Source organism: Xenopus laevis, chromosome 6L (assembly GCF_017654675.1).
Source record: "Xenopus laevis strain J_2021 chromosome 6L, Xenopus_laevis_v10.1, whole genome shotgun sequence".
NCBI classification, from domain to species: domain Eukaryota; kingdom Metazoa; phylum Chordata; class Amphibia; order Anura; family Pipidae; genus Xenopus; species Xenopus laevis.
The window spans coordinates 157,870,149-157,884,426 of NC_054381.1; the positions used below are offsets into that span (position 1 = coordinate 157,870,149).

The window sequence follows — 14,278 nt, forward strand, 5'->3', positions numbered from 1 at the left end:
TGTACTAAGCACAATTCAGCAGGAACAGTCCCCTAAGTTTGCTCATAGTCTGTACAGAGAGATCCCATAATTTCTGTTTATCTTAGTTGAGGAATGATGAAGGTCAGACAGTTGTACACGACAAAGCTAAAGAAATAATAACCAGTAGAGTAATTTTTATAACAGATGATTCGGATCCGCCAGCTGGTCGACCCATTGATATAAATGACAATAAGAATAAGGGCTCATGTTGCAGGTCACACACCTCTTTAATAGGTAAAGTTTATGTACAAGTCCATTCTATTCTTCCTGAGAATAATTTATAGTGCCCCTGGCAAACCAACAGGGGGTTCATGTTGAGCAGAGAACAAAAAGATCTGATAATTTATTTGGATAATAACAATGCAGATAAAAAATACAGGGAAAGGAAGTGGAAATGCCTCGTCGGAGCGGCGGCCAATAGGCACGGGGGAACTAAGTGAGTAAAAACGTTAGTCATGAACGTGAGACTTCTTTATAAATTAATTAAAAACAGTTAATGGCTTAGGAAATTACTGCGCAGACGCGGAGGTTGTGACTTTAAGCGGCGCTTACATCACATTTACAAAAAAAAAATTTTATTTGGGTAAAAATAAAAAAAAGAATTAGCGGTTTCTCGTGTCCAATGAAATGCATTTGTCCATCCGCACGAAAGTGAAATAAAAAGGTAAAAGGTTCAATAACGAATCACTGATTAGCGTCTCTGGCGGGAGAGTAGAGGCCGCTGTTTTGTCTCTGTGTAAATCCGGCGACTGGTAGAAAAAAGGATCCAGTCGAGTATCAGTCGGGCGCTGCCATTTCCTGCGTTTCCTGGGTTACCGTAAATCACGGTGCCGTTCTGTCTGATTTGCCTCGTCCCACCCCACTCGGCCGGACATTTTCTCAGTTGCTATGGGGATGTTGTCACTAAGTCAGTCAGTCCCAGAATTTCAGCCATAATTATAATAATAATAATAATGATAAAAAAAGTGAAACTGCAAGTTGTGGCCCCGGGCCCCGCTGGAGAAGCAGAGGATTGCTGGTGGAAGGCTTGATGTCACCCCAAAGGGAAACTTGTGTCGACACAAACAGGACAGGGGTTTAATGCGGCCGCGAGTGGCTGATGATTTTGAGTCGGGCCTGGTCTATAACATCCAGCAAGTTCTTGGCGTCGACAGCTAAAGCGTGTGCGGCCGTCAGCATCTGCTTCTTGTATTCCTGCTGCAAACTGGTCATGACGTACTGCTGCGCCAACTTCATCTTATTGATCAGCTCGGCCAGGTCTGAATTCAGCAGCTTCTGCGCCATCTCAATCTGCGGCACAATCACAAGAGACATTAGTGGATCAGGGCTCCCCCGTGTGGCTGATGCAGGAGCCGAGAATCAAAGACAAAGGTAAAGACCGCTACTGCTCACCGCATACACTCGTCCAGGTGCTCTGTCAAGCAGTATCCACACTGCTAACATTCAATGAACTCAAGACAGGCTGACGGCACTTCTGGAAAAGGTTTATTGGGGTTGCTGCTGTGAATCCTAACGCGTTTCGAGACTAAGTCCCTTAATCCCTATGATTAAGGGACTTAGTCTCGAAACGCGTTAGGATTCACAGCAGCAACCCCAATAAACCTTTTCCAGAAGTGCCGTCAGCCTGTCTTGAGTTCATTGATGCAGGAGCCGCAGCATCTATTTCCCTATTGCCTACAGACAGGTAATCAACTGCTGATTGGTTGCTATGGGTTACTAGACCTGTTGTCACATTACTCTTCTAAAATGGCCACTCCACAAGCGAATTGCTCATATGGTGCCCCTGTATGTCTGCCTGGGGGGGGGGGCACCCATAGTAAATAACTGCCACGACCAAAGCAGAGTCAAAAGAAAAGGAATTGTAATAAACAGGACTCACCTCTCTGTGTGTACTGGCTGGAAGAACAGGAATGGTTTCATCTACAGTGGCCAATAATGTCCGCAGCGCCAGGCCCACCCCCTGCGGGAGGTAAATCACATGTTAGTCCCACCTCCTTTATACACATTGACAAGGGGTTTTCTAGTGAATGAGAAGCCCCGCCCCTCGCTGAAGCAGCTGTGCAGGCGGATAGAGTCGACAGCTTCAGAAAATGGCAAATAGTAACAGGCTGATCCCGGGAATGAGCCAATAACACATTAAGGGCAGAGACAGATTCGGGGAGATAAGTTGCCCGGCAAAAAAATCTCCTCTTCATCGGGGCGACTAATCTCCCAGAACTGCCTTTCCGTCAGCTAGAATGAAAATCGCTTAGTTTTCCCGAAGTTGCCCGAATTTTCCTCGTGAGGCAACTTCGGGCGACTTTGGAGAACGAAATGCACCAACTGCCATCCCGCCGTCGATTTACAATCTAGCCGACTGGAGGCAATTCGGGGAGATTAGTCGCCCCGAAAAAGAGGAGATTTGTCGCCGGGCCACTTATCTCCTCGAATTTGCCCGTGTGTCTCTGCCCTTAGGCTGTAGACTGAGATTTCTGGAGATGTTGCCCCTGGCAAGTTAGAAAACAAAAGCAATTCTGATTTGATTTCTGATTTCCAGCAATCTCTCCAGATATTGATCTCCAATGTTAGTAAACATGCCCCTTAGGGGGATATGTAATTAAAGGCACTAAATTTGCTCAGGAGCAGTAACTGCTCCTGGGCAAACTTAGTGTCTCTTATTACATATGGGGGTTAGAGTTAGGAATTCTCCCCTTCTGGTGCAGTATTTCCCCCCTTCCTCTGATGAGTCACTCACACACAATTTACTTGGATAAAAAGTTGAATTTGATAAACACGTGAACTACTATTTAATACGGATGCACCGAATCCTCTATTTTGGATTTGGCCGAACCCCAGAATCCTTTGGGAAAGTTTTGGCCAAATACCGAACCAAATCCTAATTTGCATATGCGAAGTGGGAAGTGTAAAACATTTTTTACTTCCTTGTTTTGTGACAAAAAGTCAAGCGATCTCCCTCCCCCGCCCCTAATTTGCACATAAGGATTCAGATTAGGTTTGGGTGGGCAGATAGATTCGCCGAATCCTGCTGAAAAAGGCCGAAACTTGGCTCAATCCCAAACTGAATCCTGGATTTGCTGCATCCCTACTATTTATATATATTTATATATCACAGGGCACAAGAGCACTTACCTTGACCATGGGAACATATTCCTCGGGGGGAGCCGGCTGGATCCTGCTGGACATTTCTATCACAGCTTTAACCAGACCTGTCACATTTTCGTAGACTTTGTCGTTGGTTCGGTCCAGGTTGGCGGTTGGCGGGGGGCTGATTTCCTGGGGTTGAATCTTAAAAAGGCAAAGAGAGAGGAATCAGAGAGGGAAAATATTGTGCAAAAAGAGGTAGAAAGTTTCAGGGTTTCTTCCCTGACCAGTTGGAAGAGCCAATGACTGGGGCAGTGAGGAACAAGAACACACACAGGACACATTCTGGGGGGGTTGTACAGCAGCCCATGGGGGTCCCAGTAATGGCGTGATTTATTTATTTATTGGGGGGACAGAAGAGAGACAGGGGCAGCAGTGAGCACAGTGTATGGTGAGAGGTTGGGTAATTGTGCATAAAGGATCTATGGAGTAATGGAGAATCCAATGGCCCATTTGTTCCTGTGCTCATCTATTTCTTCTATATCTTCTTATCATTTATATCATCTATATCATCTATATCTTCTATATCTTCTATATCTTCTATATCTTCTATATCTTCTATATCTTCTATATCTTCTATATCTTCTATATCTTCTATATCTTCTATATCTTCTATATCTTCTATATCTTCTATATCTTCTATATCTTCTATATCATCTATATCATCTATATCATCTATATCATCTATATCATCTATACATCTGTCTGTCTGTCTGTCTGTCTCAAAGCCCCACAGAAGTGCAGTAAAATGAAATCCTCATCCAAACAGCCGCCTGGCATTTCAGCCTACAGACAAATACAAATCATATTGGGCCAGAGTCTGAAGCAAAATCATGAGCCGAGTTGTGTTTTACCAATATATATTGAAATTGCTCATTAATTATAACCACATGGGCCCCCTTTACTTTCTGGGTCCCCCTGGCAGCCGCAGGGTCTGCGCCCTCTGTAGTTACTCCCCTGCATTCTACCCATTGGCTGCTTGGTTATTGGGCCATTCTGCTTATTATAGATAAACCGGTATCTAGTACTAGTGATTTACCCATAAAAAGCAGAATGGGCCAAGCAGCAAGAGCACTATGGGTAGAATGGGTCCTGCTGTTGGCATACATAGGCTGATTTCCTGCTCACTGATTGGCTCAGAGGCTGAATGTATACGGGGTGCAAGAGGGGCCACATACTCTATTGCCACAAACTATCAGAACAATAACTTAACTAGGGGCGTTACGATTTTTTCGGCTGATTTGCATTCACACCTCCTGCACCCCTAGTAGTTCCGCTACTGAGAACTGAATAGGAGCTTCACTGCTTTATCTGCTGATGTACCAATCACTGGCTGCCGTGGAACATTGGTAAATAAAAGCTGCACTTTATACACAGTACACAGAACATGTGTGGCCTCCTTTGTTTTAGTGTCTGACCCCTATTCACAGGGGATAGAGGACCCCGTCTCTAAAGGCAGGAAAGCAGGGGAACCGACAGATGCCATATGCTCTGCTGAGACTTTTAAAGGAGAACTAAAGCCTAACTAAAGAAGTAGCTAGAAATGTTGTACATGATGTTTTGTGCTTCTGTACCAGCCCAAGGCAACCACAGCCCTTTAGCAGTAAAGATCTGTGTCTCCAAAGATGCCCCAGTAGCTCCCCATCTTCTTTTCTGCTGATTCACTGCACATGCTCTGTGCTGCTGTCACTTACTGAGCTTAGGGAGCCACTCACAATATACAGTACACATAGAATAGAAATGTCACAATATAAGGCTGATTAGTAATTAATACACATAATTACTACATGGCAGCACAGAAACCAGTGCAATTAGCATCAGAATTTAATAATCAGCAAACCTGTAGCATCAGTTTATATTACAGCCAGGGAAGCTCATTTTCTGCTGGATAATTAGTGACGAGCCCTAAGCTTAGCTTCTCAACAGCCAATCAGAGCCCACTGAGCATGTGAGTGTCACAGACACTTTCCAAGATGGTGACCCCCTGTGACAAGTTTGAAGTCCTGGATCATTGCTGCTATTGACAAGCTCAAACTTTAGCTTCGTGCAATAAGTTCACTATATAAAATAGGACATTTGTATCAATATTCATTTTTAGGGTTTAGTTCTCCTTTAAACCCATCCCAGTCTCCTCCCTCCATATAAAAGAATTCACAGCAGCTCCCAGTAATGTGTATAAACGCAGGAGCGGAACTAGGGCCCCAGAGCCCAAAGCCCATTGAAGCAGAGCAAAAGTGCTAATATCTACACCAGAAATTACACCCAACTGCTGAACTGCTCAGAGGAGCACCGACTCACCCCCCCCCCACACACACACACACACGAGAGAGAGAGAGAGACGTAAGTCAGGTGTCTGATTGGATGAGAATTTGTCTGTGGGTGTAAGTGGTACCAGGGTGACCCAGTTGAAGCTGAAAGAACATGCAGTTTAAGACACACACAGAAGTAGTGCTTACCCGCCATGGCTAGTTGAGAGTAGAGGGAGGTTAAGAAAAATTACCGAAGCAAAGGGGGAAAAAAAAAAAAGACTATTAATAAATGCAGGAGGAAGAAATTGAATGGAGAATAAATGCAAAGCAGGGATTGGCAGCGGGGACTGGAATGCAACTCCCTGAACCCTGGCAGCAATGGGCTGGGAGTTGTAGAATAAGGCTGCTAGTCTTCTATATCACTCAATTCAAAGCCCCCATGAATCATTACCTGCCTGGGGTGCAAATCCTCGTGCACAAAGGGGCTACTAAGGGTCAGGCCGGGGCACATGCAGAACTTACGGCATGCGAGGAAACCTGCGCAGCTCACGTGCAACAAGCAGAAGAACCATAGAGTAGAATAAAGTACAGCAGAAGGGCCAATACCAAGGGGCAGATTTATCAAGGGTCGAATTTCATTTTAGAGGTTTCTTTTATGGTCAAAACAGTCAAATTCGACTAGGGAGTTATTCCAGATAGATTTGAGTTTTTCAAAAAATTCAAATGCGATTTTTGAGATTTATCATACTCTGGCCCTTTAAGAACTCGAATTCGACTATTCGCCACCTAAAAGCTGCTATATTGCTGTTAAAGTCAATGGGAGATGTCCAGGGATCAATTTGGAGTTGTTTTCAGCCTTCCCGACTTTGAAAAATTTTAATTTTATAGATAAAATTTCGATTGGTCGAATTTTGAGTTCATGGGTCTTTTAAAGAACTCACATGAATTCGATATTCGACCCTTGATAAATGCACCTCCAAGTGTTAACTGTGGGACCTCCTGACTCAACCCAATATGTTCAATACTGCCTCCCACTCCATCCCCCTGTGCATGTTCCCCTCTGCGCCACTAACTGTTCCTGTACCAGAGCTACAAGCGGCGCATTGGCTTATTGAGAGCACTGGAGACAACTGTAAAGCAGCCTATCAGAGCAGAGTACTGGCCAAAGACCAAATCAAGCCAATAAAGAGGCAGTGAAGGTGCCAGCGCCAGTAATAAGCTGATTGTTGCATGTGTGCTCCTCGGGGGCGGGCTTTCAGCTCCTGCAATAGTGACACCTGTTCCACCCACAAAGAGCAAGAGGGCACAGAATGCCACTATAAACCATAAATGAATGCCACGGTACGGTACTTCTGATTGGCTCTATATCACAGCATGGTAGAAGCAGCCTCTGGGGGCGCCATTCCACTGAAGTTTGTGGATGAGTTTCATCTTCTTACCTCTGGCAACTCCTGCACATATAATGGATAACAATAATCTCTCTGTGCTGAACAATATACCCCCATAGGAACGGAGGCGCTGACAGGTTGCCTGGTAATCAGTAATATAAAGGGCAAGTACACCCTACTCCCCTGCATGCAAATAGGGTTTATTTCCATGTAAGTCACAGATATTTAACTCTGTCTCAGAGGAAAAAGAGCTGGGAATTTGGAACGTGCAGTCGCCTGTGTCATTTTCCATTGAAGAATATTTTCCCTTGAAATGTGAACCTTTTCAGTGACCTCAACATTTCATATTTGTGGGGCTGGTGAAGTCATGGCAGAAAGAGAATATGCTGGGCTGCTCCGGGGGGGGGTTCTTCTATATTAAGATTTGTTTTGTGCTTGTTGAGGTTCCTTTAGGCTCAAGATGCAGATTCCAGGCTCATTCCCTAAGGCTTTGCTTGTCACTACTCCAGGGACAACTCCTCATTCAGGACTTATAGGAAACCCAGAGGCAGTATGGCTGTTAAAGGGGTTGTTCACCTTTGTATTAACTGTTAGTATGATATAGAGAGGGATATTCTGAGACAAGTTGCAATTGGTTTTCATTTTTTATTATTTGTGGTTTTTGAGTTATTTAGCTTTTTATTCAGCAGCTCTCCAGTTTGCAGTTTCAGCCATCTGGTTGCTAGGGTCCAGATTACCCCAGCAACCATGCCTTGATTTGAATAAGAGACTGGAATATGAATAGGAGAGGCCTGAATAGAAAGAGGAGGAATAAAAAGTAACAATAATAATAAACGTGTAGCCTTACAAAGGATTTGGTTTTTAGATGGTGTCAGTGACCCCCATTTGAAAGCTGGAGTCAGAAGAAGGCAAAAAATTTAAAAAAAATGAAGAGCAATTGAATTATTGCTTAGCATTAGCCATTAAAGGACCAGAAACCAAATTTTATTTTTAAAAAAAATTAGTTTGTATATAATGAAAAAAAACCACAAAGACATATTTAACTTTAAAATCGCAAAGTCTTTATTAAGAAATAACTTACCGAAACTCCGCTTGTGCTCCTCTTCAGAAAAGGCAACAGGGTGACGATCCATCGTGAGGCGATCGATTTCTCCTCCCTGCCTTCTATAGGAGATAGCCAGGGAGGAGAAATCGAGTGTTGCACGATGGATCGTCGCCATGTCACCTTTTCTGAAGAGGTGCACAAGCGGAGTTTCGGTAAGTTATTTCTTAATAAAGACTTTGCGATTTTAAAGTTAAATATATCTTGATGGTTTTTTTTCGTTATATACAAACTAACTTTTTTGAAATTCTTTTTTGAAGTTACTGGTCCTTTAACTTCCTCTTCTTCATTCCAATTTCCCCTATTCCCTATAGTATAATATGGAGTTAAATAGTACTGAATTGTATTCTTTTTTTTTTTTTTTTTTTTTTTTTATTAACCCACCATTGGAAATACTGCAACGCTGCTCTGACCAAATGGGATGGGCAAATTTGACCCATTTTGTTTTGCTAAAAATTCGCCGCCGGCGAAATATTGCCAACGCCCATTAAAGTCTATGGGCGTCAATTTTTTTTGATGCCCATCATTTTTTCCCCCCATACAAGTCTATGGGCGTCAGTTCCGCGGAGAAACAAGGCGAAAAAATTCGCCCATCCCTACCTCAATACTGTTCATTTTGTCTCTCTTCTTCAACAATACAAATTTGAATTAGACTGCAATACAAGTATCTCTTTATATATTATATACAGATTATATTAGAGAGTAACACAAGTCTGCTCTACAGCTGCTGTTATTATATCTCTGAGAGGAATGGTGGCACCTGTAATGTGGTTTAGAGTGAGACATATAGTCAGGAGGTGTCAGCCCTGCAGCCTCCCACACTAACACCACAGCAGTGCAGGGGTTAAGCACAGAAACAATCACAATGTGGATATGTAGTCTCATACCATTGCAATTAACCATTTAATTTCTTAAGGTACAGGGAAGAGAAGACTACAACTGTTGCAGAAATGTAACTTCCAGCTTGACAGGGAATGCTGGGTAATGTAGTTGTGCAGCAGCCGATGCATTAAATATAAACAGTCCGGCTCTTACCTTTACACCTTCATTGTAGCCGTCCACTGGACTGTTGTGTGCAGGCAGGTTCCCCAGGTGGCTGGGGGCCCCAGGGCGCGGTGGTTTCTTTGGTGGAGCCACGTGATCTGCAAATAAACAGACACATATTGAGTTTGAGTTAAATTAAGGGCCGTGTGATGCTCATGAACTGGGATACGCCCAAAAATCGACTTACCTGGCTTTCCAACAGGTTGGTAGATGTGCTGGTTACCAGCCTACAAAGAGAAAGAAGTCCGTCATTATATTAGTTAAATATGACTGGTACAAATATACCATATAAATAATCACTGACATACACAGCAAAGGACAATATGGGCCTGTTTACTGTTTGAGGTATGGGAATAAAACGGGGTGTTCTGAGGGCAAACGGAGATTTCCCATGAGGAGCTGGAAGGGGATGTTACTGGGCAGGAGGAATATGGGATTCACTAAGGGCAACGGCCGATGAGGAAATTAGTTTAAAAAAATCGACTTTTGGTGAATGTTGCAAAATATGAACCAATCAGCCGTGAGAGCCACAGACAATGCCTTCTAAGGTTCTTTAAAGGGGTGGTTCACCTTTAAGGTAATTTTTATTACGTTATAGAACGGCCAAGTTTTCAATTGGTTTTCATTAATTATAGTTTTGTAGTTATTTGCCTTTTTCTCCTAACTCTTTGCAGCTTTCGCTGACCCCTTCTAAAAAACAAATGCTCTGTAAGGCTGCAAATGTATTGTTATTGTTGATTCTTCTATTCAGGCCTCTCCTATTCATATTCCAGTCTCTTATTCAAATCAATGCATGGTTGCTAGGGTAAATCGGACCCTAGCAACCAGATTGTTGAAATTGCAAACTGAAGAGCTGCGAATAAAAAGCTAAATAACTCAAAACCTTCAATAAATAATAAAAAATGAAAACCAATAGAATATCACTCTCTACATCATACTGACAGTGATCTCAAAGGTGAAGAACCCCTTCAAAGCAGCTTTGGCAGGAAGAGAAGGAATTTAATCAGATTAGTTAATCTGAAAATGAAATACCATCCAAGTGAGAGTAAGGAGCATATTATACACAATTTATCTCTGCCCCAACTTACAAACAAAGAAAAATAGTGCGGCACTCACGGACTTGCTTCTTTATTGAAACCGGCTACAAGAACAGACCATTAGTACCGCTCAGTTTCTCTTTATTTCTAATTTCTATGGAAGCTGGCAGTTGGGAGACCGGGACCGCACTGAGAGAGAAGTGACAGTAGAGTATCGGAGAGTGTGGAGCGGCTGCTGTATTGCTCTTTCTGCTCAAAATTCCCCTTCTGTATTTGGGCTGAAGGGTTCCTGCCTGTGCCCACTGGTGTTTCCCATGCCAAGGAGCCAATGATTCATATCCACAAGAGAGACCAGAACCTGTGTAAGAACTCTTAAGTAAATGTACTTTGGCCCAAAGGGAGCTGTGAGGCTGGAGGTTGTGGGCCACAGAGGAATGTTGTTGTTTTCTTATCTAAACCTTGGGTTGCTCCAACTTTCCTTTCATGGCTTTCCAGCCACAGACATTCCTGATGCGTTTCCTCATGCGCTGGAGTCCAAGGAATCAGGAGTCGGAGGATTTCACAGGACAGGGAGCGGAGTTTGTATCTGTGTATAGTGGAGCCACATAGAATAGTGACCCATCCTCACACCATTATCTTATGTAGCACATCAATAGGACAATTTAGCTAAATACAGATACCAAGTTCATCATTTAGTGGGGGGCCAATAAACAGATCTCTGCACAAATCAGCTGCTCACATACAAGGTCCAAGCACCTGATTGGCAGTGATTGGGTGAAATCAGTCCCAGATCCTTTGAAGCAGGGGTAAAGGAAAAGTGCCATGGGAGCAGGGTTGTCAGATTGGCTGTTACAAGCCAAATTGGGCTACTAATTTAAAGCCCAGGCAGGTTTTTAAAGTATAAACTAGCCAAGGTACAGATTTGGGCTACTTTTTGGGCATTTGGCTAGTTTGTACTTTGGAAAAAAGCCAAAGTTTTTTTTTTTTTTGCCCTAATGTGCCAAGCATGCATCTCCCAATGCATGTTGGGTAATTTAGTTTGTCAAGCTTAATGCAAGACTACAATACCCAGCATGCAATGGAACTGACTTGTGTAGAAGTCGGGAGTTACCAGATCTTGCGCACTGTACCCCAGTCTCCAGTCCCTCTCGCATTTTCTGGTGACTTTCCGCAATTTCAGACAATTTTGGGGCAAAGATCTACTTGGCCACCAAAATGTCTAGAGGTTGACCTGTTTTACGAATATTTATTGAAATTGTATATATATCAGGGCCTTATGGGGCCCTCTATACCTCCTGGACCCCCCTCTGTAGTTACCCCCCTGGTGATGGGCAAATCTGTCCCATTTTACTTCATGGACAAATTAGCGAAACTGCGAAAATTTAAAGAAGCCATATTTTCACTTATATTATTATTTTTTTTTAAAAACGTTTTTTTCACTGCACATTTTGTGCTATTTTTTGGCTACTTTTGAAATGCCTCTTGGCTCGTCTTGGGCTGGTTTTGAAATGAACATCTGGCAGGTAGAGAGGTGCTGAACCAGTGCTGGATGGATACAGGCACAAGTCAGGTCTATGTACAAACACCCAGGAGTCTGGAAGGCAGAGGGTACAATAAGTCGGAACTAGTGGTTTAAAACTTAACTACACCCTCTTCCTGCCAGTGCACCTGCAGTAAATGTGACGACTCATGAGCAGCACAGACAGGGCACACAATTATAAACACTTGTTTATTTGCAATTCTCTTGCGATGTTCATAGGCCACTTGAGCATGTTCTGTTTATAATATGATGGTAGTTATATCCAGGGGGGAGAGAGGAAGGGGTTAATATAGTAGAAACGTTGGAATGTCTCATTACTAGAGAGGAGACAAACTTGCAGCACAAATGAAACATGTATTTTGATGTGCGTGTCTCTTTAATGCCACTTGACCCCACATTCCTAGTGCGGGAAAAAAAAAAAAAAGAATCCAAATACAACCCAAAAAAGGAAAAGTCGCTGTCATGGTTTTGTCCATGGGAAACTGTAGAGAGAATGGTGAGAATAAACATCTGGCTGAACCAAACTGAATTAAAGAATAAGTGTCCCTGCCCGTGTGATGCCCAGATGGAGGCACAGACTGGTTCCATGTGAAAGTGAATCCAACATACGGGCATCACTCTGGCACTGAAACGATCAAATGAGAAACGAGCGCAGGAAATGCTTGGCCGACCCCCTGGCACCGACCTGTACAGCTCTGTTATGGAAACTGACAGTGGTTATGCGACAGCTTCATCCAAACAATCCACTCAATCTAAGCAGATGTTTATTCTGGGGGAGACATCTCACTGCCGAGGGGGGAGACCTCTCACTGCCGAGGGGGGAGACATCGCACTGCCGAGGGGGCAGACATCGCACTGCCGAGGGGGCAGACATCGCACTGCCGAGGGGGCAGACATCGCACTGCAGAGGGGGGGAGACATCGTACTGCAGAGACTGCCCCATGCAAAAGTACCTCTCCACTAGGGTGAATTACTACCTGGTTGTGCACTCACTTCTTTTACCACCTGTCTTTAGTTAGCAGCATACATCTGAGATGTGTAGTTGCACGTACACTGAAAAAAGCACCACTTTTCTTTTTTTCTACTTTATCTTCCCTATAAAGAGTATGAAGGCATCTGTGGGTTTCTCTGCTGCAGGTGGGTAAGGTGCCAAAACACAGAAATAGTGAAGTCACTTACCGGGCACTGAATGTTTCCATCTACGTGGTCAACGCTTCCCCTGGAGAGCCGCACGTCTGGCTTCTGAAACAGAAACAAGGGAGAATTGGATTTATATATAAAAACAGAAGGTGTGAGGCACAACACAAAAGTCCTGCTGATAAGTAGAATTGATGCGACTCCCGGGCAGTAAATGAAAGGAGCGGCCGTACCCTTGTCCCTGCGCAGCAGCAGAAAAACTGCATTTTGAAGAGAAAGAGCAGAATTGTGTGCGACAAGCCCCGGGCAGATCTGCTCCTCGCATGGATGGAGAAAAAGCAGCATTAATTCCCTTCCTGTTAGAGGAAGACTTATATTCACTTGGCTTGGCCGAATGCAAGGAATGGAACAGCAGCCAATGACTGGATCTCTTTAACCTCGCGCACGCTGGGGGCTTCAGGAAGGAGTTGGACACGCACTGAGCTGAGCGCAGAGAATAAAAATCAAGTTTTGTGCTGTTATTGAATGCTCAGCAAGTCCAGCCAGCAGCAGCGGCAGAAGATTATCAGTAGGCAGTTGGGTGCTTTGTGCTAATGTGGGTGCTAAATGCATTGGCTGTACCCTCAGTACCACCCACAGGAGGCGTGACCCACATACACACAAGTGCAGAGACGACACAGGCTTGTGGTTCTACTCACAGGAAGTGCACACTGTTGTATGGACTACAACTTTCTACTTAATCCTGCCTGCTATTTCTTGGGGACCTGTACTAATCAACATGGGGGTCCCACAGGTCAGACATTTCTGTTCTGATGAGCTGCATTATATAATGTAAGGGCCCCGCATGCAGGACAAAGGAATTAGAGCAAAGTATGGAGCCCGGCTGAGAACAATCAGGGAGAGGATCAGGTAGAGAAAGGAATGAACTTGATGTGGGTTTATCAGCCTGTGCCACTGTTTTCAGTTTATATTACATTTCAATGGAGGAAAAATCCTATTACCAAAAATCTCTCCTCCTTTTCCAGCCAGCGCTGATCTTCTTCCATTTCTTGCTGCTGCCTTATTAGTCTTTCCTCCATTAAATGGGTCGGTAGAACCTGGGCCAAACTCCTCATGTCCATGGGCCCAGAATCCTAGGAATGAAAAACACTGTTTAGCACAGTGCTCCCTTTTTTTTATAGTGCCCCCCCCAGCCTAAGGCCAAGTAAACCCTTCCCACGCACATGTGCTAAACAATGTCAGTGGATAATGTCAAGTGTATCTGCCAATGGCGAGTCACTGACCCTGGAGCACTAACAGCTCCATGTGATGCAGACTGTTGGCAAGCAGCCTAGCCGATTGGCACTAAGCTAATTGAAGCTCTTCTCAAATGGGGAGCAGTTAAAATAAGTGAATTAATGAAGACGTGGGGGAAGAAAATATGAGCCGGACGCATCACTTCCTGATATGTAAAACAGGAAGCTGCTCCTAGCCCCGCCACAACATTACAATGAGTGGTTAAATTATAAATATCAGTCTGTCCGGGACAAAAATCTATTTATGTATAACCTGATATAATACACAAAAGCCATGAATATCTTGTCAATGACTCACTGAAACTTGTGTATTATAATAAATAA

General features: G+C 43.8%; 1 protein-coding gene across 19 annotated transcripts in view; it reads right to left on the minus strand.

Annotated features, from left to right (window-relative positions):
- Window positions 1-224: 224 nt before the first annotated feature.
- Window positions 225-14,278, minus strand: part of ptk2.L (protein tyrosine kinase 2 L homeolog) — a 215,009-nt gene continuing 200,955 nt past the window's right edge. For 12 of the 19 annotated variants that reach the window (XM_041565379.1, XM_041565370.1, XM_041565366.1 and 9 more), the window contains 8 exons: window positions 13,661-13,792; window positions 12,702-12,764; window positions 9,133-9,172; window positions 8,937-9,043; window positions 5,619-5,627; window positions 3,151-3,306; window positions 1,901-1,981; window positions 225-1,311 (listed from right to left, as the gene is read on the minus strand). In XM_041565379.1, the coding sequence (XP_041421313.1) occupies window positions 1,099-1,311; window positions 1,901-1,981; window positions 3,151-3,306; window positions 5,619-5,627; window positions 8,937-9,043; window positions 9,133-9,172; window positions 12,702-12,764; window positions 13,661-13,792 (801 nt within the window). In that variant the 3' untranslated portion in view covers window positions 225-1,098. 19 annotated transcript variants of the gene reach the window in all.